Source organism: Mesoplodon densirostris, chromosome 12 (assembly GCF_025265405.1).
Source record: "Mesoplodon densirostris isolate mMesDen1 chromosome 12, mMesDen1 primary haplotype, whole genome shotgun sequence".
NCBI lineage: Eukaryota > Metazoa > Chordata > Mammalia > Artiodactyla > Ziphiidae > Mesoplodon > Mesoplodon densirostris.
The window spans coordinates 31,854,044-31,878,913 of NC_082672.1; the positions used below are offsets into that span (position 1 = coordinate 31,854,044).

The following is a 24,870-nucleotide window of genomic DNA, read 5'->3' on the forward strand; positions in this document are numbered from 1 at the left end:
TTCCAAAAAATGTCCAAGCTTTCCTAGGCTCTTGGTGTTTTTAGTGTTTTCAAGGGAGTGTCATTCATGACACAATTTCTAGGGACATCTCCAGAAGGGACATCCCAAAATCGGAGTCCCGCCATGCTGCCTGAGTTCACCAGTGTTTGGGACAGCAGCCCCACAAGTGTCAGTCCATGAAGATAAGGGCTGTGAGTTCACTCCACTTCTTTAAACCCTGACAGGCACTGGGCTATTTCCCCAAAACCTGGAATCTCTCTGGCATTCCAGCTCCATTGAGGCAGGGGCTACATTAGTTTAGGCTTGCCATTTTGTTCCATTTTACCTAGCACAATGGCTGGCACCTAGAAAACATTCAATGAACATTTGCTGAAATTATTTAATGGTTTCAGACATGACCTTGGAGGTTTAAGTCATAAATGTCTAGTGAAACAAATTGTTATAAATTATGACAACCTTACAGGTATGTGATCCAAATCTTTCTCTACATCCAGCATTTCAGAAATAGCTATTACCTCAAAGGGAGCCTCACCCATGAAATAATGCCACGTTGGGTGCTTTTATTCAATGCAGAGTAACAATAATAACTGAGAACCACCAAGCCCCAGATTTTATGCCAGGTGTTAGGAGATGCAAGAATGTTCCGTTTCTGTATCTCTTCTAAAGAACTTCATTCTGGTAGAAGAAACAGACATGTTAAACCATAATATAATGTGAGATGTGCTATACTAGTAGTATTAATGAAATGCCAGGGGAATAGAAGAGGAAATAATAAACTTTTTTCAGGGGATTCAGAAAGGTACCTATATTAGTTTGCTAGGGCTGCCATAACAAGGTAGCCCAGACTAAGTGGTGTAAACAACAGAAATGTATTCTCTCATAATTTTGGAGGCTAGAAATTTAAGATCAAGTTGTCACAGAGTTGCATTTTTCTAAAGCCTCTACCCTTGATGTGCAGATGGCTGTCTTCACACAGTGGTCTCCCTGTGTGTGCACTTCCCTGATGTCTTTGTGTCATAATCTTCTCTTCTCATAAGGACACCAACCATCATGGATTAGGACCCACCCTAATGACTTTATTTTAACTTAATTACCTCTTTAAAGACCCTATTCTAAAAACAGTCACATCCTAAGGTACGGAGGATTAGGACTTCAACATATGAATTTGGGGGAAACGAGTCAGCCCATAACAGTACCTTAAGAGGTAACATTTCTAATAAGCACTATGTGACTTAAAAAGTAACTCAAGCACTGTTGTTGAGTAGTGAAAACATGAGTCCCATCACCCGTGCCAATTGTACTTACAGCAGAAACTTTGCCAAGATTTCATGTGCTTACATGGATAGGCTTAAAGGGAAGGTCTGTGGACCACTTGAAATTATGCACAAACTTTATGTGTATATATGTGTAGGTATATGCATAGGTATATGTATGTATTTGTTTTCTATATAGCTTACCTCAGAGTCTCAAAGGCAAGAGCTAAACCTTCTAAAAATAACACTTTTAAGGATACAATAGCATACCTACAGAAAACAAAATATGTTTAACCTGAATATAATCATGAGAAATGAGACAAACCCAAATCAAGGGACATTCTGCAAAACAACTGCCCTGGAATCTTCAAAAATGTCAATTTTATGAAAAGTGGGGAAAAGAATGGGTTAGTGAACTCTTTCAGTTAAAGGAGATCACAAAAACCTAACAACTAAATGCAATGCAAGACCCTTGTTTGGCTCCTGGATGGGAGAACAAAAAATATGTGAAGGACATTATTGGGACAGTTGAGGAACTGTGAGTATGGATGTATTTTAGATAACAGTATTATACTGATGTTAAATTTCCTGAGTGTGCTATGTGTACTGTGGTTATGAAAGTCAGGTCCCACATGCATGACTTTCAGAAAGCACACAGTGAAGTATTCAGGAGTGAATTATGACATCTGTAAATAATTCTCACATAGTTCATATAAAGATAATAGATTGATAGAGAGAAGACGAGGGACAGAGAGGAGAGAGAGAGAGACAGGAAGAGACAGAGAGAAATAGCAAATATGGTAAAATATTTAAAATAACATGTGATGATTGCAAAATTCCTGCCATTTTTCTCTAGGTTTAAATTTTCTCAAAATAAAAAGTTGGGGGGAAAAGAAATAGTCTTTCTGAGGAAATTAATGGAGGATATGATCTCTTCCATCTTCAAACAGGAGAGTATATTGAGAAAGAGGAAGACATGAAACTGAGCAAACAGAAGATGCCTGTAAGAGAGAACAAAAGAGAATCTCCAGGACACTAGCCAGGATAGTAGCCAGGAGGCAAGCTTAGAGAGTAGCCAATCCACACGGGCAGAGGAGGACAGAAGTTCCAGGAGGGATGTCTGCAAGAGGAAGATAAAATCCTGAGAAGAGACTATTATCTCAGATGGAGGTTTCTGGATGAATTAGTCATAGGCACATCCCAAGCTAAGCAAAGAAAAAACATGGCACAATGATTAACCCCTAAAACAAAACAAAAAGTTGTACAGAAAAGGAAAATATAATCACAATGCACTCTATTGCATTGTGTAAATAATAGCTATAGAGTCAGAACAATATAAACAGTCTGTAATCTAACCGATAAATTCTGATACACGAGTGGGATAGAGAAGGAGGAAATGTGAGAGGTATTCAGGAACACTAAACGCTCATCTTTCATTGTAAGTCAATATATAATACCTAGAACTGAAAGAGCAAGAAATGGTGGGATAAAGCATATTATTTTTAAAAAGAAATGAAAGTGGTTAATTCTGGGGCATGAGAGTTGAAGGTGGGGAGGAGTTTGGTTGGAATGGATATACTTTAAATATGAGGTTTGGAGAATTAGTCATCTTTTTATTGAAGTATTATTGATGTACAATATTATATAACAATTAGTCATCTTTTTACATATATTATTACTTTGACAAATTAGAATACCAAAAAGAAATTAACAATTATAGTAATAGTATTATCAATTGATTTCACAGTGAATAACCAAAAACTAAAGTTTTAAACTCTGGACAGCACAGTGATCACTACTGGTCTGAGTTAAAGTACTATTTGCATCAAAGTTTCTATATACAAATAAAAGGACCCAGGACACTGAAGTTTTTACATGACTGAATCGATGATAAAAATCAGATTTCTTCAGTCTGTAAAATCTACGTGATAGGATTAAAAGAATAATAAATTTGGAGGCAAAAAGCATTTTGTGGCAAAAGAAAGAAAGAAGAAATGAAAAGGTTCAAACTGAAGAAATTGAAATGTGAGTCTGTTGAAAATGAAACACCAAGGCTGGATTTAGAGGCAGAAAGTAACATGATAAAAGATGTGCTTTAGGAACATTTTCCCGGTTCTAGAGAATGGAATGGACCGGAGTGGGGAGAGATGAAAGCAGAGGGGCCAGGTAGATGTAGCTGTCACAGTCCCGTGAGAGGTCACAAGTCAGATGAAGGCTGTGGAAAAGGCTAATACATGTTGGGTTTGAGAAATATGAAGCCTGAGCTTGGAGAATGAGTCTAAACCCAGGTGACCCAGAGAAGAGTGGGGCCTGAGCAGAGAGAGGGGCATCAGGATGGGAGGCTAGTTTTCTGGAAAGCTGACAAGTAGGTTTTGGACCGAATGAGGCGGAGGTATTTATAGAACACATATCTTGAATTATTCAGCACCAAAAGTAAAGAGAATATCTTTTAGGAAAGAAGTGTAAAAATGCCTCTATTGTATTTTTTAAAGTAGTACTTCATAATAAATAGTATAACACATCCAGTAATCTCTCCCATCCCTCTCAGGTAGCCAATGTTGATACTAGGCATTTATATAAGTTTTCTGTGGCTGCTATAGCAAATTACCACAAACAATGGCTCAAAACACCACAGATTTATTATTTTAAAGTCCTGCTGGTTTAAAGTTCCATCCAGATCTCACTGGACTAAAATCAAGATGTCAGATGGGCTGAGTTCCTTTCTGGAGCCTCTTGGGGAGAATCTGTTTTATTGCCTTTTCTAGCTTCTAGGAGCCACCTACATTCCCTGTGACTCCTTTCCTCAGTCTTCTAGGCTAGAAAACTTGCATCTTCCTGACCATTCTTCCTTAGTCATATCTCCTTCTGACTCTCCTCTTCAGCCTCCCTCTTCCACTGTTAAAGGCCCTGCGATTGGACCTACCCAGATAATCCAGGATAATCTCCTTATTTTAGGGGTAGCAGATTAGCAATCTTCATTCCATCTGTAAATTTAATTCCCCTTTGCTATGTAATCTAACATATTTTCAAATTCTGGGGATTAGGACATGGACATCTTTGGGGGGAGCCATGATTCTGGCTACCATAGGCAAAAATACTTTTATGCTTTGATGAAATAAAATTTCTATTTTAAGGCAGGACAAGAAAAATTAAACATAAAATTCTCTGTGTTTGGGTCTTCCCTGGTGGCGCAGTGGTTGAGAGTCCGCCTGCTGATGCAGGGGACACGGGTTTGTGCCCCGGTCCGGGAAGATCCCACGTGCCGTGGAGCGGCTGGGCCCGTGAGCCATGGCCGCTGAGCCTGCGCGTCCGGAGCCTGTGCTCCGCAACGGGAGAGGCCACAACAGTGAGAGGCCCGTGTACCAAAAAAAAAAAATCTCTGTGTTTGGGCCTCCTCCCTCCCTAATGTGCTGTGTGCATCTACACTGCACAATAACCAGAGCTCCTCAAAGATGGGAGAGCCTGTTCAACTGTAAAGATCAATTTTTTTCTTTCTTCTGACGCTAGCAATGTAACTTCTTAAAGAATAGCATGGGGTCATGGTGACTTCCTGCTCACTTTGTACATGCTTACCTGGACTGTGCACCCTTGGTGCACTTTATGTAAAATATTATTATGTCATTTGATGTATGATCCTTTGCCTTGAAAATGTATAAGGCTGTGCATTTGACTTCTAACAGGCAGAAAGTTCTCAGAGCTGCCCAGGTTATAGTCCTCAGTTTGGCTCAAATAAAGTTCCCTTTTTTTCTTCTTAACTTGACAGTTAATTGAATGTTTGTCGACATTTTCTTGGCGTAGTCGGTAGGATATCAAACCTGGCACCTGCCCTGAACCAGTGCTTGATATCAGCATGGGCCCTTTGAGCCCCACCTGTTTACTGGTATTCCTCAGGTGCTTTGGTGAGTTCTCGTGATATCCAGACATCATTGCTTTAAATGTCCTGAATTTTACTCCAGCTGTTTTTCTTGGGATTTGGAGTCCTAAGAGTATACCAGTACATTTCCTAGGTAGGGACCTAGGGGGAATTTTGGAGTAAATTGGCTGGCTGTCCTTTTTTAAAAGTTGCCTTAAATTGGAAAGATATGTATATTTGGTCTGAACAAACTGTTTGCTAGTGAAATGAAAGACTGAGCCTGGTCAAGTCTGAAGAAAAAGAGACATCTGCTCCTTCTGGCCACAGCACATGTAGTGTCTGAGGGTCAATCCTCCTGCCAGGTAGTGGTCCCACAGAGGATCCCACTACAATCACTAAGTAAATCCTGCTCGCCAGGTTGCATTATAAAAGCTAATCGCCTAGTGCCCTGAGCAGTTTTAGACCATTGGAGGGAGAAACAGACTCAGACTCAAACACACCCAGTTGAGTCTCTAGAATTCTAAACTCTCACCACATTCAGCAACATTCTGAAAGCCAACAAACTTCTTATGAAGTAATGTTGCTTTCTGCACCTCATACCACCTTGGTTTGATGTAATAACATTAATCTTGTAACCTTGCTTCCAGCATCACAGGAAGAAAAGAACTACGACTGCGTTTTGTTGACAGATTATCTTCTTGCTCCCTGGAATGACTTACAAGAAGCCCCATTGATAAGGCTGATCTAATTAGATTTACAAATGGTTCCTACGTAAGGGATGAGCAGGGACATTACAGAGCTGGAGATGCAATCACATCCGTAGAGGATATAACTGAAAGCTTTTATTTATCAGAAAAAAAGTCAGCACAACAAGCCAAATGAATTGCCTTAACTCTAGCTTGTCAACTAGCTAAAGACCAGGTGACAAATATTTATAAAGATGGTTGCTATTCTTTTGGAGTGGCACAAAACTTTGGAATGCTATGAAAACGATGAGGTTTTTAACCTCTTCAGCACAACCTGTAAAAACTAAAATAAAAGACAAGTTGCAGAGTTATTAACTGTTATACAATTGCCAAAACAGTTAGCAATTATCAAGACAACAGGGCATTCCAAATCTGACACTAGGGAAGCTAAAAGAAACAGCTTGCTGTTGCTGCAGCCCAACAAGCAGCTTTAAATATTCATCGTGTTCAGCCTCAAGAATGCTCGCCGTTAACCCTGCTAACCCAGTAAAAGGTTTCTTTCTACAGAAGTAAGTCAGAAAGAGAAAGACAAATACCGTATGCTAACACATATATATGGAATTTAAGAAAAAAAATGTCATGAAGAACCTAGGGGTAAGACAGGAATAAAAACACAGACCTACTAGAGAATGGACTTGAGGATACGGGGAGGGGGAAGGGTAAGCTGTGACAAAGCGAGAGAAAGGCATGGACATATATACACTACCAAACATAAAATAGATAGCTAGTGGGAAGCAGCCGCATAGCACAGGGAGGTCAGCTCCGTGCTTTGTGACCGCCTGGAGGGGTGGGATAGGGAGGGTGGGAGGGAGGGAGACGCAAGAGGGAAGGGATATGGGAACAGATGTATATGTATAACTGATTCACTTTGTTATAAAGCAGAAACTAATACACCATTGTGAAGCAATTATACTCCAATAAAGTTGTATAAAAAAAAAAAGAAAAAGAAATTGCCACTACAGAAGGGAAATGGACACGTCAACAAAAGGGGGGAATTTTGATCCCACTGCGCATATATGGTTTAGACCTGATGAAACAAAACAAAACAAAACTTATAGTCTAGTGAAGCCAAATTGCCGTTACTCCAGCATGTACATTCTTTTTTTTTTAAATAAATTTTTGGCTGCGTTGGGTCTTTCTTGCTGCACAAGGGCTTTCTCTAGTTGCAGAGAGCAGGGGCTACTACCTTCGTTGCGGTGCGCGGGCTTCTCATTGCAGTGGCTTCTCTTTGTTGTGGAACACGGGCTCTAGGCACGCGGGTGCAGTAGTTGTGGCTCGCGGGCTCTAGAGTGCAGGCTCAGTAGTTGTGGCGCTGGACTTAGTTACTCCGCAGCATGTGGGATCTTCCTGGACCAGGGTTCAAACCCGTGTCCCCTGCATTGGTAGGCGGATTCTTAACCACGGCGCCACCAGGGAAGCCTCCCCAGCATGTACATTCTTTAATCCATTGGGCATCTGAGAAAATGGTTTTCTGGGAAAACAATATTTTGGAAACTTTCACCCACAATGGTTCAAAGGAAATATATTACGTTATTGCCAGGGTCTTATTAAGACACTTTAAAAAAATTAGTAACTACCTTTACAGCAAATGCCCAAGAAATGAAAAGGATCATAAATTACAACCTAGAGATTTTGTTTATTGGAAAGGATATCAAATAAAAGATTATTTGCAGCCACAATGGGAAGAACCTTATCAGGTATTAGTAACTAATCCACGCACAGCCAAACTGAAAGACAATAATTCATGGTTCACATCTCTCATTTTAAAAAGCCTCCTCCACCTGAATAGGGCTTCCCTGGTGGCGCAGTGGTTGAGAGTCCGCCTGCCGATGCAGGGGACACGGGTTCGTGCCCCGGTCCAGGAGGATCCCACATGCCGCGGAGCGGCTGGGCCCGTGAGCCATGGCTGCTTAGCCTGTGTGTCCGGAGCCTGTGCTCCGCAATGGGAGAGGCCACAACAGTGAGAGGCCCACATACCGCCAAAAACAAACAAACAAACAAACAAAAAGCCTCCTCCACCTGAATGGACTTTGACCCCTGTTTCTACACCTGGCTTCAACTAAGACAAGCATCACCAAGCTAGGGGGAGAAGAAGATGACAACAGTAGGAGACAACTGACTGGTCTCTTCCCATCCTCCAAAGATTCTAAGCTGCTTCATCTCCATCCTCAGCATCTATGGTTTCCAGCTTTCCGTTAGAATTGCTATATCCTATTCCTTAGGGAGGTAGGTGCAGCCCCTGATCCTCAAATCTGGCCCAGTATTTCTTCTAAACCAAATGTTTATTTTCTAAGAGACAGAAAGGAAACCAAATTTTCTTTCTGTCTCTTAGCTCACTCCATTATTTACAAGCCCAAAGTGATCATCACATTAGCTGATGACTCAAACAACCCATCCTGGCTTTCAGGGCTCTCCAATTCTGAGAGGTACTACCTTTGACTCACTCTCCAGGATGATTCAACTATTTGTCCTAAGACCAGCTCTAACAGCGATCCAAATATACTAGCCGTTTTTACAAAGACATCCTGGTTGATCTCACAAGTCCTGCTGGTCTCACAAGATGTCATTTTTACAAAGACATCCTGGTTGATCTCACAAGTCCTGCTGGTCACCTCTACCTCTATTTCTGCCTTAGCTTGTTTTCTGAACTTTTGACATATTTCCTGTTCTCAGCACCAAGCCTCCACTATGCAAAATTGCACTGATAAATCACACTGATTTGAATACTACTATACTTCCTTAGGTACAGTTTTATGTTCACCCTTTTGCTCAATCTGCTGCTCCACATAATTTTTCTTTCTGCTAAAGCTTTGGTCATGTTTGAGGAAAGCTAGGACAGCTCATACTGTATTTATTTCTAAAACTACCCATCTATTAGATCCATGAGTTCATATCAAAATATCCAATTTCAATCAAGCACTGTAGGGTTCATCCTAGTTTTCTCTTTCCACATAGGTATTCCTCTTCTCCCACAATGTGAAACCAGACTTTCACCGAACTTACTATTTCTGCTTAGTTGATAAACTCCCCTGTATGCAACCAGCCTCTCAACCTCACCACCACCCCTCCCATGCTTGGATGCCCATGTCACGCCACTTAGGTGCCTACAAGCTTCACCGAGCCACCCCCCCACCCCCCATCCTGGAGGACAGAGCAAATAATCAAACTGAAAAGGATTATTCTCAAGCCTCAAAATCTAGTGGAAATTGCCCAGTTACATTTCAGAGTTGCCTGGAACTTGTGACCCCTTTATTCTTTTCAATTTTTCCCTTTTGGAATGGGAATGTATATCCTAGGCGTGTCCTATCATTGTGCTTTGGAAGCAGATAACTTGTTATATGGTTTCACAGTCTCATAGCTGAAGGGGAATTTTGCCTCAGAATGCCTCACACCTGAAGCACCTATACTGATTTAGAGGATATTTAGACAAGAGTTTGTACTTGGAATTGATGCTGGAACGGTTAAGATTTGAGAGCTGTTGGAATGGGTTGAATGTATTTTGCATGCTAGAAGGACATGCATTTGGGGGCCCAGAGGAAGGAGTTTTGAGGCTGAATTGTATGCCTCCAAATTCACATGTTGAAGATGTAATTTATTTGGACAGAGGGTCCAAATAAAGAGGTAATTAAGTTAAAATGAGGTCATAATGGTGGGCCCTAATCCAATATGACTGGTATCATTATAAGAAGAGGAAATTAGCCACAGACATGCACAGAGGGAAGACCATGTGAAGACACAGGGAGAAGACAGCCATCTGCAAGCCAAGGAGAAAAGCCTCTGAAGAAACCAACCAACTGATAAATTTATGAATCATAAATATTTCTTATATATTTATCAAAATAAGTAATGATAATAATGGATTTTGACTTATTGAGTAAAATAGGAAACCTTGATCTCAAATTTCTAGCGCCTTGATCTCAGACCTCTAACCTCCAGAATTGTGAGAAAGTACATTTCTATTGTTTAAGCCAGCCAGTTTCTATTGTTACGGCAGCCCTAGCAAACTAATACACTCAGCCTAACTCTTGAAGCTACTCTGTAGCAGGAAATTTGAATTCTTTCATTTCAGGTTTTTAGAAGCTCTTACGTGGTAACAAGGGCATATTGTGTTGTATATACATATTACAAATGTTAGGGAACTAAATATCTGCCAGGTCAAAGCCACGACAGGAGAATTATTAGTTCATCACCTAGCAAGTGAACGACATGAGTTCAGCTGTACAAGATATTCCACAGCCTTCAAAAAAAAAAAAAAAAAAAAGTTAAAGGGCTTTTGGAGGCCTATGACTCCTAGCAGTTTTCTTCACTAGTTAAAGTTGATTATTCAAAAAAAGGCATGTTTTGTTAGGAGTTGGCGATGATAGTAGCATATGAAAAAAAAATACAATCTCAATAAAATATTAGCAGAGAGAATCCAGAAATATATAGAAAGGATAACATATCATGACCGAATAGTATGTATCCCATGGAAGCAAAATTGGTTTAGCATTTTGATGGGGTTCAGGGCAGGCTGCCCCAAGATGTGCCACTCTGGCATGCTGAAAAGGCTCAGGAAGAACCTTTGAACTTCCCCCATTTATTGTCTAAAATAATTTATGATAGAAGACCTGTTTGAGGAAGGAGTCAACACCATAGATACTATAGTAAAATATAAGCTAGGTGTGGTAGACACCTTGGTAGGAGGAACCTACCAAGGCTAGTTAGATTAAAGTCCTATCTGTGTTCCACTGTCTCTAGATGGCCTAGCAAACATATGCTTACCAAATATTAATTCTTTTCATCTTCCTGTGAATGCCTTATGTCCCTTTGAAGTCCCAGACCCCTACCTCCTTCTCTCCAGTCCAGAATAATAAATATACCTCATCTTGCCTTACTGTCTTTGGAATTCTTTACGCTTATGAGGGTTCCCTGTATATATGTAATAAATTTGACTTTCTCCTGTTAATCTGCCTTATGTCCTTTTAATTGCCATCCAAAAGAACTAAGAGGAAAAAGAGGGGGAAATTCCCTTCTCCCACAATTCAAAACCCCATCAATTAAACCCATCACATTAACAGAGTAAAACTGAAAAATCTCAATAGAGGCAGAGAAACATTTGACAAAATTCAATATCTATTCATGATAAAAACTTCCAGTAAACTAGGAATAGAAAAGAACTTCCTCAATCTGACAAACAGTATCAATGAAATGATAATGAAAATCAGTGAAAAACCTACAGCTAGCATCAGACTTTATGAAAGGCTGTTTTCCCCCTAAGATCAAGAACATGGCAAAGGTGTGTGTTCTCACCACTTCTATTCAACATTGTACTGCTGAAGGTCCTAGCCAATACAGTAAAGCATGAAACAGAAATAAAGGAAGAAGTAAGTTGGAAAGGAAGAAGTAAAACTGTCCTATTTACAGATGACCAATTGTGGACATAGATGATTCTAAGGGTTCTATAAAAAACTACTAGAACTAAAAAGTGAATTGAGCAAGGTCACAGGATTAATGACCAATATCCAAAGATCAATTGTATTTCTATATGTTAGCAATAAACAACTGGAAAACAGAATTTTTAAAATGCTATGTGAAATACCATCTCCCCCAAAACGCATATAAAATACATAAGATTAAATTTAACAGAAGATATGTAATATCTGAACACTGAAAACTATAAAAGATTGCTGAAAAAAATAAAAGACTAAATAAATGGAGAGATCAACTCTGTTTGTGGACTAAAAGAGTTAATATTGCTTAGGTATCAATTATCTCCAAATTACACTATAGCTTCAATTTAATCCCAATAAAAATCTCAGTATTTTTTTATCAAAATTGACAAGCTGATTTTAAAATTTATATGGAAATGCAAAGGATTTAGAATAACCAAAATAAGCTTAAAAAATAAATTTGGAGAACTTAAGCTACCTTACTTCAAGACTTAGTAATTAGCTACAGCAATTGAGACAATATGATATTGGTATAAGGATAGACAAATAGATCAAAAGAACAGAATAGAGAGTCTAAAAAGAGACCCAGACTAATACAAGGCAATGCAATGAAGAAAGAAGGGTAATTTCAACAAACAGTGATAGAACAAATGGATGAAACTAGAGGTATGATTCATCCTTTGGCAAAATTCCTTTCTATGAACATGTGAAACTACAAAACAAGTTATCTGCTTCAAAATACACTGGTGAGACCAGCATTCCTATTCCAAAAGAAGAAGTCAAAAAGAAGGGGTCACATGGGTCCCAAGCGAGTCTGGGACCTGGCAGGGAAAATTCCATTAGATTTTAAGGCTCAAGAATAATTCTCTTTAGCTTGAGGCTCTGTTCTCTAGGCCCATCAGGGTGGCAGCTGAGCAACTCAGCCCTAGGCAGCAGCCATGACCCCTCTGGAAACAAGGAGGAGAGAGCCCTGCCCCACCTAACACATACACACACATGCACCCCACCTACAAAAACTAATTAAAGATGAATCATGGATCTAAATATTTGAAATATATATCTACACTATCTATACTAAATATAAAGCTTAGTTCTTAGAAGAAAACATTGGAGGATAGCTCCATGACCTTAGGGTAGACAAAGATTTCATAGGCTACTTAAAACAATAACCATAAAATTTAAACATAATAAATTGGACTTCATCAAAATTAAAATTTTCTGCTAATCAAAGACATCATTTTTTTTTCTTTTGCGGTACGCGGGCCTCCCACCGCCACGGCCCCTCCCGCCGCGGAGCACAGGCTCCGAATGCGCAGGCCCAGCGGCCATGGCCCACAGGCCCAGCGACCCCACGGCACGTGGGATCCCCCCTGACCGGGGCACGAACCCGCGCCCCCTGCATCAGCAGGCGGACCCCCAACCACTGCGCCACCAGGGAAGCCCAAAGACATCATTTTAAAAATGAAAAAGCAAGCCAAAACAGAGAGAAAACGTTCACCATACATTGATTTGATAAAAGGCTTGTATACAGAATATATAAGTACTCCTACAAACAAATGAGTATATAAGAAATCACCTGATTAATAGTAAGCAAAAGGCTTAAACAGACCCTTCACAAGAGATATCTGAATAGCTTATAAGATACACATTTAAAAAAAAATCAACATCATTAGTCACTAGGAAAATCCACACCCATTGGAACGGCTAAAAGTAAAAAGATTGACAACACTAAACGCTGACAAGGATGTAGAACAATTAGAAACCACACAGATCTGTAGTATCAGAGTGTAAAAAGAGTAAAAACCATTCTGGAGAACTGTTTGCTTCTTAACTTCTTATAAAGTTAAGCATATACTCACCATATGACTCCAAAATTCTGCTCTTAGAAAAATAATATATGTCTCTACAGAGAGACTTGTTTGAGAATGTTCATAGCAACTTTATTTGTAGTAGTCAAAACTGAAAATGTAAATATCCATCAACAGGTGAATTGAAAAATAATCTGTGGTATATTCATAAAATGGAATGATATACATGGATAGATCTCAAAATACAAAGTTGTGTGAAAGAAGTTAGACACAAAAGAGTAAATACTGTGTGAATCCAATTATATAAACTTTGAGAACATGCAAACTAATTAATGATTACTTAAATTAAACCAGTGTTTGCCTCTGGGAGGGGGATTGCGTGCAAAAGGACTCTAAGAACTCTCTGGGAAGATAGAAATATTCTATATCTTGCCTGAGGTAGTAGTTAAACAAGTGTCAACATTTGTCAAAATTCATGGAGCTGTATATTTAAAATATCCATTTCACTGTATACAAATTATACATCAATTTAAAAAAATGACTTGGGGGGAAACACTTGAAGAAGGTCTAGAAATGGATGGTCAACTTTTATTCAATGAATAGAGCATCAGCAAGCATAATATAAAAATTAATTTGTATTTGGTAATGACAAATAATTCTTACCTGACCATTTTACCTACTTAATTGTACAAACCCTGGCCAATATCAAGAGTAGCTGGCATTTGCTGAGAATATACCGATTTCCCTGAAGAACCTAGGAGCAGGACAGGAATAAAGACGCAGACTAGAGAATGGAGTTGAGGACACGGGGAGGGGGAAGGGTAAGCTGGGACGAAGTGAGAGAGTGGCATGGACATATATACACTACCGAATGTAAAATAGATAGCTAGTGGGAAGCAGCCGCATAGCACAAGGAGATCAGCTTGGCGCTTTGAGACCACCTAGAGGTGTGGGGTAGGGAGGGTGAGAGGGAGATACAAGAGGGAGGAGATATGGGGATATATGTATATGTGTAGCAGATTCACTTTGTTATAAAGCGGAAACTAACACACCATTGTAAAGCAATTATACTCCAATAAAGATGTTTAAAAAAAAAGAGAGAGAGAATATACCAATTTCTAAACACAGAGCCGAAACGTGGAAATCTGCTAGCAAATGAAAGCTGTCTTAGAAGTGAATCTGGTTGAAGACAATCCACAATAAAATAATCTGTTTAGCATACAAAAAAGAACAATAGGTTGCTAGGGTACTTGGATTTTAATAATTCTGGCTCTGTCACCCTTCTATAATAGCTCAGATATTCTGAAAAATACACTCTGCAATACAGTTCATTGAATACCTAACATCGTGTCTAGCACTGAGGGAACAGTGGATAAATATTCCATAAATGAAGTCCTCTACTACTTATACACAAAAGTGTTATATGAAGACAAAGAAGAGACGCCTAAATCAGCTTGAAGAATGAGAGCAAGTTTCCACAAAAATGTCAACTGATGCTTGAAAGAATACAGCGGTGGGGGGCACACCACTCAGTGTATCTGCTCCGACCATGCCACTGAATCAACCTTCCTCTTTGCCACCCTTCTCCATCCCTACCCACCACCAAAGAGGCTATATATATTCAGTTATTGATAAATATTATTTTAGATGATCATAACTGAAAACAGTATATATTATTATTCGATTATTTTAATTAAAAATCAGTAGTGATGCGTTCATTCACCTTTTCAACCTTCATTGAAAGCCTGCTGTGCTTCTGGCACTCTGTAAGGCACTGGGGTTACCATAGTCGAGAAGGCATTGTCCCTGTCGTCTAGAAAAGTGAGCTTTCAACTCCTGGCTCCAGGCTGCTGACAGTCCTAGAAGGTCAGCAGCTCGTAGACATCAGGTTGACCCAGGTCTCAAGAGGAGCATTTCCAGCAGGCTCTAGCCCCTGGGTCTCAAGCTTGTTTTCTTCCCGCCGTGCAAAAGCATCAGCACCAAGCTGGAAGCAATTCCCGCTTCAGCCGGGAAGTGGCGGCCTGCAGCCGACCGGGCCTCGGGGTGACTTAGGCTCGAGGTTCCACTTAGGGGCGCTCTCGTCTGGCTCGCGAGCCGCACTTCTCCACATGCGGAACCATCTGACTGGGTCCCCGGTTTCTGCGGGTTTCGTAATCAGCGGGCACCCAGCGCTCCGGCTTCCGTGCAGCTTCCGGTTGTTTGCTGGGCCCTGAACAAACAGGGGCCGGACTCAGCTGGGCGCTTGGGGAAGAAACCGACCCCGGCGAGCTGAGGTTTCCTACAGGCGTCTGCGGCCCTCTGCCCCTCCATTGCCGGATCTCGGGCCTGACCCGGGCAGTGCGCCTGGTGTCCAAGGAAGGCGGGGGAGATGGTCCAGATGGAGACGCAACTGCAGAGCATTTTTGAGGAGGTGGTGGTGAGTGGAACGGCCAGGGATCCAGGACGATGGCTGGGAGAGGGGGTGGCTCGCGGGCAACGGCTCAAGAAACCTGGCCCGGGCAACCTCTCCTCCATCTCTTCTTTGTTGTGAAACCGTGTATGTGTGCAACGGTTGAGCAGTTCTCAAACTGCTGTCCAATTCCAAGTCTCCTTTTAAATCCACAACACCCTTTGTTACAGGCCAAGCAGGCAGGTATTGTTTATTTCTGCGCGTTGCTGATTAAGGTGACTTGCCCTTGTTGCACTGTATTATTTTGCTCGGGGACGCCCCTCCCCCTCCCTTTTTAAAAAACAAAATTCACATCGTTTACTTTTTTTTTTTTAACAGAAAACGGAAATTATAGAAGAGGCTTTCCCTGGGTGAGTATATGCATGGCAGATTTTTGTGTTTTTACCTGATAGTACCTTTTAAAGATTTTATTTAGGCCTGTCTTGGAGGTTTATAAGATCCACTATTCTGGTTATGTTGAATTACCTTTTTAAAACTAGTGGCAAATAATGCTATTTTTGTTTTTTAGCATGTTTATGGACACCCCTGAAGATGAAAAAACAAAACTAATTAGCTGTTTGGGGGCCTTCAGACAGTTTTGGGGTGGTCTTTCTCAGGTGAGCTCTGCATTTTTAATACACTCAGCTGATGATTTTTGACCCTTTCTTTTTTCACATTTTCTTTGATGCTGTTAAGGTCTTTCTGGAAAAGGAGAAATAAAATTGTCATCATCTTTTATTTGTCTATTCTGATTTCCATTTGTTTCAATTTGTATTCTTCCAGTAGAGAATCTGTATTGAAAAATCAGGTTGACGACAGCACAGTGTGAGTTGTTTTTATAAATCTCTCCCAGGTTAGATTATATAAAACCATTTTGATCCTATGCTGATTTATTTGGTGCACTTCACAACAGCTGTGTTAGGGATTGTAATGGATAAAAATTTCATTCATTTACTCAACAAAGGAACTGGCCCAGCATTGATACAAAGATACCACAATAAGGATACAAAGATATAATAAAACTGAGGAAAGGAACAGTAAAACTTAGTAACAGAAAACATTCACCAGAAAATTCAGCCTTGAAAAAGACAAAGTGTGTGATCCTTAAAGAGCTCATAGTCCAGTAGTACCTTATCTTCTCATGGTGCATTTTGGTAGGAAAATGAGAACTGTTTGCAGTTGAGCTGCTGGTGGTTAAGACTTGCTACTCAGACATGAATCACAGAGTTTCAATATATTAGTTTTTTTTAATTTCTTTTACTTATTTGTTTTCTTTTTATTTATTTATTTATGGCTGTGTTGGGTCTTCATTGCTGCATGTGGACTTTCTCTAGTTGTGGCAGGCGGGGGCTACTCTTAGTCGTGGTGCGCAGGCTTGTCATTGTGGTGGCTACTCTTGTTGCAGAGCACGGGCTCTAGGCACGCGGCCTTCAGTAGTTGTGGCACACACGCTCAGTAGTTCTGGCTCGTGAGCTCTGGATTGGAGGCCCAGTACTTGTGGCACACGCACTTAGTTGCTCCGTGGCATGTGGGATCTTCCTGGACCAGGGCTCAAACCCATGTCCCCTGCGTTGGCAGGCGGATTCTTAACCACTGTGCCACCAGGGAAGCACCCTAATTATTTTCTAATAGATAATATATTCATACGGTACAAAATGCAAAGGGTTGGACCAAAAGTTGGACCCAATGATGAATCTGCCTTCCATCTCTCTTAGCTTAATTGCTTGTTTTTTTTTCTGTCTGCAAACAGCATTCCCAGTTTATGTTTCCTTCTAGAAGCGTTTTTTTAAAATACATTTATTTATTTATTTTTGGCTGCATTGGGTGTTCGTTGCTGCGCGCAGGCTTTCTCTAGTTGCGGCGAGCAGGAGCTAGTCTTCATTGAGGTGCGCGGGCTTCTCATTGCAGTGGCTCCTCTTGTTGCAGAGCACAAGCTCTAGGTGCACAGGCTTCAGTATTTGTGGCGTGTGGGCTCTAGAGTGCAGGCTTAGTAGTTGTGGTGCAGGGACTTAATTGCTCTGCAGCATGTGGGATCTTCCCCGACCAGGGCTTGAACCTGTGTCTCCTGCATTGGCAGGTGGATTCTTAACCACTACACCACCAGGGAAGCCCCTAGAAGTGTTTTATGCATAGAATCATTTTTATAGAATGTTCATATGCCGTGTACACTGTTCATTAGCACCTTGCTTTTTTCCTCTTAATATTAAATTCTCAAAGTAATTCTACATCCATCCATTAAGAGTTACTTCTGCCTTCCTTTCTTACTTATAGCAACATAATATTCTATTATATGGCTGCACCTTCCTTTATTTAACCAGTTTCCTACCAACTGACAGGTTGCTTCTTACCTTTTTTCACTTTAAATAATACTATAATGAACAGTTTTATGCATGGGACACAGAATAAATTTATAGTATTGCTGGGTCAGAGGGTATGTCTATGTGTAGTTTTTATAGAAATTGCCTAATAGCTTTCCATAAGGGTTTTACCAATTTATACTCCCGATAGCAATGTATAAGAGTACCTATATGTTCCCTAGAGCCTCATAGTAGAGTGGTAATCTACTTTTTGATCTTTGAACTTTTTGATCTTTGCCTATCTAAAACAGGAGAAATTTTATTTCAGTGTGGTTTTATTTTTGCATTTCTCTGAGTGAGGTTGAACATTTTTATGACATACTTTAATATTTTAATAATTCATTAAACATTTTATGAGTTAAGATACAGCCCTTGTCTTCGAAAATTTTATATTCTAATGGAGGACCTGGGAAGAAAATAAGTATTTCTAAATCAGCATTATATGTTCAACAGTAGAAGTATGTATCAGGGACAGTGGTAGCACAGAGGAGCAAGACATCTTGAGTATATCCTAGAAGATAATCTGTGATTTGGGTACTACATTTTGGTATCAGATTTAAAGTTTTGCAAGTCTAGAAATTGGTTATGTCATTAGATTCATAACTCATTGGGCTCTTAGGGATTAGACTCAAGAAATTCTCATGAGGCTGATATACTAATTCATAGTGGATTTTTCCTCCAGTGACAGGAATATTTATATCTGCCATTAAGGGCACTGCTTACAATGCCGTACACAATCTTTGCTAGAGTTTTCTATTGATCATGAATATGCTAATAAAATCGTACTCCTTTTGGAGGTGCCAGGTAGTAAAAATGGTGGAAGTTTATGTAATTGTATGATTTTAAGCTTACTATAACTCAAGTACTAAATCTGAATTTTTTTCAGTTTTTTTTTTTAGAATTTGTTTTCATCCATGAATTTATAATGGGGTATCTCATTCATAGTCTTGATATACTCCCAGGTACTATTAGCTATTTGTTAGTTGCAAAATGTAAGTTTAGACCTAAAGTTTAATCATTTTCTGATTTTCCAGGAATCTCACGAACAATGCATCCAGTGGATTGTTAAATTCATTCATGGCCAGCATAGTCCTAAAAGAATTTCTTTTCTTTATGACTGCTTAGCAATGGCGGTCGAGACTGGTCTCCTTCCACCCAGGTATGTTTAATGGTGATTATGAGCAATCTAAAGAATTTTCTTTCTTTCTTTTTTTTTTATAAATTTATTTATTTTATTTTATTTTATTTTATTTTTGGCTGCATTGGGTCTTTGTTACTGTGCGCAGGCTTTCTCTAGTTGCAGTGAGTGGGGGCTACTCTTCGTTGCCGTGCGCGGGCTTCTCATTGAGGTGGCTTCTCTTGCTGCGGAGCACGGGCTCTAGGGCGCCCAGGCTTCAGTAGTTGTGGAGCATGGACTCAGTAGTTGTGGCTCACGGGCTCCATAGTTGTGGCTCACAGGCTCTGGAGCGCAGGCTCAGTAGTTGTGGCACACGGACTTAGTTGCTCCACAGCATGTGGGATCTTCCCAGACCAGGGCTCGAACCCGTGTTCCCTATATTGGCAGGTGGATTCTTAACCACTGTGCCACCAGGGAAGCCCAGAATTTTCTTTTTTATTAAAGTTTAGAAATTAGTTGAGGTTGTTGTTGTAAAAGGATAAGGGAATGAAGAAGGAAGTTTGGCTCAACAAGAAATCCTTTGTAATATCTCATTTTTAATTTCTAGGATGCAGTATTCTTAGAATTATGTACTTATGGTGCTCAAAACCAGGCAGACTTTGCCTTTCAGTCCAGAGACTAAAATCACTCATGTTGATGAGCTTGTTCCAGTTAACTTTTGTTGTTTTTGTTATATTCACTAGTTTGTTTATTGTACTTTTTAGATTCTACATATAAGGGATATCATACAGTATTTTTCTTTCTCTGTCTGACTTATTTCACTTAGCACAATACCCTTCAAGTCCATCCATGTTGTTGCAGATGACACAATTTCATTCTTTTTTTTTTTTTTGATGAGTAGTGTTCCACTGTGTGTGTGTGTGTGTGTGTGTGTGTGTGTGTGTGGCATGTCTTCTTTATCCATTCATCTGTTGAGGGACACTTACGATGCTTCCATATCTTGGCAATTGTAAATAATCCTGCTATGAACATTGGGGTGCATGTATCTTTTCAGTTTAGTGTTTTTGGTTTTTTTTGGCTATATACCCAGGAGTGGAATTGCTCAGTCGGTTCCAGTTTACTTTTGCTGCGTGATGAATTACTTCAATACTTTGTGGCTTAAAACAATAATAATCCTTTTATTATTAACATTCATGATTATAGTGCTTGACTGGGCAAGTAGTATGTAGTTTTTTCTCAGGTTTAGTGATTGCAATCAGATAGTGGCTAGGACTGGAGTCATGACGAGGGTTTCCCCATTCATATCTGTTGGATGATACCTGGCTGTCATCTGAGACATCAGCTGGCACTGTTGGCCAGAACCTACATGTGCCTTCTCCATGTAACCTGGACTTTCTCACAGCATAGTGGAGTCCAAGAGCAAGCATTCATAAGAGGGCTGGGCAGAAGCTTTATCACCTTGCCTTGAAAGTCATACAGCGTCCCATTTGCCGGTATTAGGCCTGCCCAGGTTGAGGGGTAGAGAATGACACTGATACTTTTCATGGGAGGAGTATCAGTGTCACATTTTAGAAGAGCATGTGGGATCAAAAGTCTTCTTGCAGCCATCTTGGAAAAATACAGTTTGCCACAAACTGGTAAATGGTAACTATTTAACCAATAGCTTTTGGTACATATCTTTCTAGTAAAAATATAATGTAATTAATATTATTTAGTTCTACTTTGTGTTTAGTCTTTCATATAAGCAAAAAATGTAAAATACTATACGTAATTTTTTGAAAGTGTGCTTGAGTAATATGTACCTTTATGAAAAATACTTACTGGGACTTCCCTGGTGGCACAGTGGTTAAGAATCCGCCTGCCAATACAGGGGACATGGGTTCGAGCCCTGGTCTGGGAAGATCCCACATGCCATGGAGATCTAAGCCTGTGCGCCACAACTGCTGAGCCCATGTGCCTTAGAGCCCGTGCTCTGCAAGAAGAGAAGCCACCGCAATGAGAAGCCCACGCACCACAACGAAGAGTAGCCCCCGCTCACCACAACTAGAGAAAACCCGCACACAGCAATGAAGACCCAACGCAGCTAAAAAACTTACTATGGCAAATATCATGTCCAGAGTACGCAGACCTTGGCTATTAGAGAACTTGCAAAAATTCTGTCTTGTAATTGGAATGGGTATTCCTTTTTTCTAGGATGGTTTGTGAATCCCTGATAAACTCTGACACACTTGAATGGGAAAGAACACAGCTTTGGGCCTTAACATTTAAACTGGTTCGGAAAATAATTGGAGGAGTGGATTACAAGGTATTTTTTTCCTAATTATTCAATATAAAAAGTAATCGTTGTTAGGTGTGATTACTTTTTCAGTGTACATATCTTAATTTCACATGGGAGAAGTGAAGTGGAACCACTTACAAAGTCTCCTTTTTTGTTGTATCTCCTGAAGGGATTTAAAATTGCTCAGTGTTTCTCACAGCTTCTCTGCTCCCCTCCCAACATTCTTAAAAATGCAGGTGGCTGGTAACTTTCTGTGACAAGTAGGGAAGGCACCAAGCAGACTCTGGGTCCCTTCATGCCACAGATCTTAGGATGTTGGGGCCCCTTTCCAGTGAAAGCACAGAGCAGGTGTGTATGGAACTGAGAAGAGATGCAGGCATCAGCAGATGAAGGGAGCAAGTCCTGCTTCACCTTGACCTCCCTTGGACACATTTCCTTCCTTAACTGGTGTCTTCAGCACTCTGCTCTTGACCCAAAACAACAGCATACACTCTCTAATTGTGTCTCATAATACATCTCAGGAGCTCCATAGCTGCAAAAGCTTCTCCTTCATTCAAGCCACTTTTGTTATTGTCCTTTCTGAAAGACTTGCCAATACCTGACCCTGTGCTTTATGTCTGTATTTTTGCTAATCTAAAATGACTTAACTGATAAGTATTGGCTTGAATCATGATTTAATACAAAATTAATTCTAAGAAGCTTTTTCTGATTATTTTCTCTGTACTTTTACTTCCCTTAGCATTAATATGTAGTTTTTACCTCCTTACTTATTTGTATGGTGCTTTATAATTGTTTCTATTTTCTTTCATATATATGTTTTGTCTGTCTTTTTTACAAGATTGGTCACACTGTTTATACTATGGAATGAAATTTCTTCTCTATATATCAGATTCTGCTCTGAAATAATGCAACTGGTAACAGATATGAGTAGATGACCAGTTAACAGAATGGCCTTATTCGCTAAGTTTGAGGGATTAAAGTATGTGATGGATGATGAGAAGGGGGAATAAAGTTAGAATAGGCAACGGGAAGGAGTAGAAAAGGTCATCTGCCAGAAAGTTTGTATTATTGTCCATGTTTTCAGAGTATTTTCAAGTTATATTCAACTATATTTCTGTCTGTTAAGCTCAAATTAAACTTTTTGGACCCTCATAGTAATAGAAACTCTTCTAATGTTGTGAAGGTCAAAAAAGCTTAGCAGAGTGTGGAAAGTTTAATTTTATTTTTATTTATTTATTTATTTATTTATTTATTTTGCGGTACGTGGGCCTCTCACTGTTGTGGCCTCTCCCGTTGCGGAGCACAGGCTCTGGACACGCAGGCTCAGCAGCCATGGCTCACGGGCCTAGCCGCTCCGCAGCATGTGGGATCCTCCCGGACCAGGGCACGAACCCGTGTCCCCTGCATCAGCAGGCGGACTCTCAACCACTGCACCACTAGGGAAGCCCTAATTTTTATTTATAAGTGACTTTCTTCATTCATTCATATTGCAAGCCATTCTTTAGAATTCTGCTTTGGAACATGACACTTCTCTTGGGTTAATGTTAGGGGGTTGAATGTTAGCTCTGGTTCAGAAAAAAATCAAAAGTGTGACCTTGAGGGTAACATTTTTTTTTCCAAGTATATAACCTTGAAAACTTTAGATGTTTTAAATAGCACCGGGGACGTTCTTATATTTTAACCTATGACTTTTTTTGTTCTATCAGGGTGTTCGAGATCTCTTAAAAGTGATTTTGGAGAAAACCTTAACAATTCCCAATACAGTGAGCTCAGCTGTTGTACAGCAGCTTCTAGCAGCAAGAGAGGTAATTTAAACATGTCTGCAATTCATTGATCATATCCTAAAAAAAGTCTAGTTTTACATAGTTCTGTACTTTTAAAACTTATGGTAGTTTGTAAAACGTTCCATTTCTTTACTTCTACAAAAATCGTGTTTTAAAGGTTCTATTTCACTTTCGTTATATTTCAAAGGGAAATTTTATATTTTAATTAATTCATGGTTTTTAACTATGAAAACAACAGTATTGATATTAAAGTATTTTCAACCATTTTAAAACATCAGCTGTGGACCACTTAAAAGATCTTTGTGCTTTGTAACTAATGTTGCAAGAATTGTTAGTCTGTTGCCTTCCTGTTGGAGTCTGCAAATAATTGACGAATTTTCAATGTTTCTTACTCTCAGCAGTCATTTTATTATTTATTAATCTTCATTTTTAGATATTCACATATAAACAAATTTTTTGTGCTACAGTTTAAGCCCAGTGAATCCATGAAGTAATATCTCTACTTTTTAATACCATAGTTCTTGTTGTTGTTGCATTTACGGGGCTTTTCTGTGGGAGTAGTCAAAATAATAACATGACCCTCTTATTTTTCTTAGGTTATAGCATATATCTTGGAAAGAAATGCTTGTTTATTACCAGCATATTTTGCAGTCACAGAGATCAGGAAATTATATCCTGAGGGAAAACTTCCACACTGGGTAAATTTGATATTTTCTAGAATTTTTAATAGAAAGTTTTATTAAAAATCATTATATTAATCTGATTTTTGTGTGCTTATTCTTTTAATGGTCACTTTATTCTTAGATAATAATGTGATTTTTTTGTGTGCTTATTCTTTTACCAGTCACTTTATCCTTAGATAATACATAATATGTATTTCTTTCATTTCTCTGCTGTCCTGCTGAGACAGTTTATATATTATGTGATGAAATATACATAGCTTCATCAAATAGCTAAGAACATGGTGGTATGACCTGGCTTAATTCAGGAAGAAATGAACTGGTAAGTAATTGGAAGGAAGGAAGCAAAAGAGAACTAACCTTTGAATAATTTTATGTGCCAGGAATTGTACTAAATCTTTACATATTATCTCATTTTATGTAAATGATTATTGTATTCAGAGCAATCTTGATTTTATTTTTATACTTATTTGTTTTCTGTTTTGTTTTGTTTTGTTTTAGTTACTTGGAAACCTGGTATCAGACTTTGTGGATACCTTCAGGCCCACAGCAAGGATCAACTCCATTTGCGGTAGGATTATAATTCAACATATACTAAATAGTACCTGGTCTTTAGTGATCTGACTATTGAACAAAGTTGATGGATGGTATCTTATATATGTCTTGGTGACTTGTCATTTTAGTATAACTCTAGGAGCTTAATAATGTCCTTTTACTTGCTTCAGGTACTTTGTGTGTTAAGTACAGGGAAGGAAAAGCAACTGTCTGGACTGGTCTAAGCTTCAGATAGAACCATTCTAGAAGGTGTGTTTCCTGGTGATTAGAGGGAACTTTTAGTAGAGCTAGTAAAGCGCCATGGAATCTCTAGGCAACTGGAAGTCGCAGTAGATCTGCCCCTCGATTATCTGACTCTCTCAGCCCATTCCAGTTTACACCTTTGCTCTGTATTTCATTTATTTTGTTTTCCATTTTTTCATGTTTGTTAGATTCTCAGAATTTTCTTTTAAAAATAAGCATGTGTTTTTCAATTTTTGCAGTGCTCATATATATTCCTGAATAATTTCTAGAAATCATGGTGGCCTCAGAACAGCCTGGAATATAGACATTATTTAGTCAATGATGAAGTTTTTAGCACTT

General features: G+C 39.4%; 2 protein-coding genes across 4 annotated transcripts in view; one reads left to right on the forward strand and one right to left on the reverse strand.

Moving 5' to 3' along the window:
• ENPP3 (ectonucleotide pyrophosphatase/phosphodiesterase 3) overlaps window positions 1-15,127 on the reverse strand; it is an 87,090-nt gene extending 71,963 nt beyond the window's left edge. The window contains exons 1-2 of the mRNA XM_060114722.1: window positions 14,813-15,127; window positions 7,039-7,323 (exon numbers count right to left, since the gene is read on the reverse strand). Of these exons, the coding sequence (XP_059970705.1) occupies window positions 7,039-7,065 (27 nt within the window). The 5' untranslated portion in view covers window positions 7,066-7,323; window positions 14,813-15,127. The remainder of the gene's footprint in view (window positions 1-7,038; window positions 7,324-14,812) is intronic.
• A 173-nt stretch (window positions 15,128-15,300) lies between these two features.
• The window catches only part of MED23 (mediator complex subunit 23), a 41,674-nt gene continuing 32,104 nt past the window's right edge, over window positions 15,301-24,870 (forward strand). For all 3 annotated transcript variants that reach the window (XM_060114366.1, XM_060114367.1, XM_060114368.1), the window contains exons 1-8: window positions 15,301-15,505; window positions 15,857-15,888; window positions 16,047-16,134; window positions 18,909-19,033; window positions 21,185-21,296; window positions 22,976-23,074; window positions 23,650-23,751; window positions 24,235-24,304. In XM_060114366.1, the coding sequence (XP_059970349.1) occupies window positions 15,458-15,505; window positions 15,857-15,888; window positions 16,047-16,134; window positions 18,909-19,033; window positions 21,185-21,296; window positions 22,976-23,074; window positions 23,650-23,751; window positions 24,235-24,304 (676 nt within the window). In that variant the 5' untranslated portion in view covers window positions 15,301-15,457. The remainder of the gene's footprint in view (window positions 15,506-15,856; window positions 15,889-16,046; window positions 16,135-18,908; window positions 19,034-21,184; window positions 21,297-22,975; window positions 23,075-23,649; window positions 23,752-24,234; window positions 24,305-24,870) is intronic.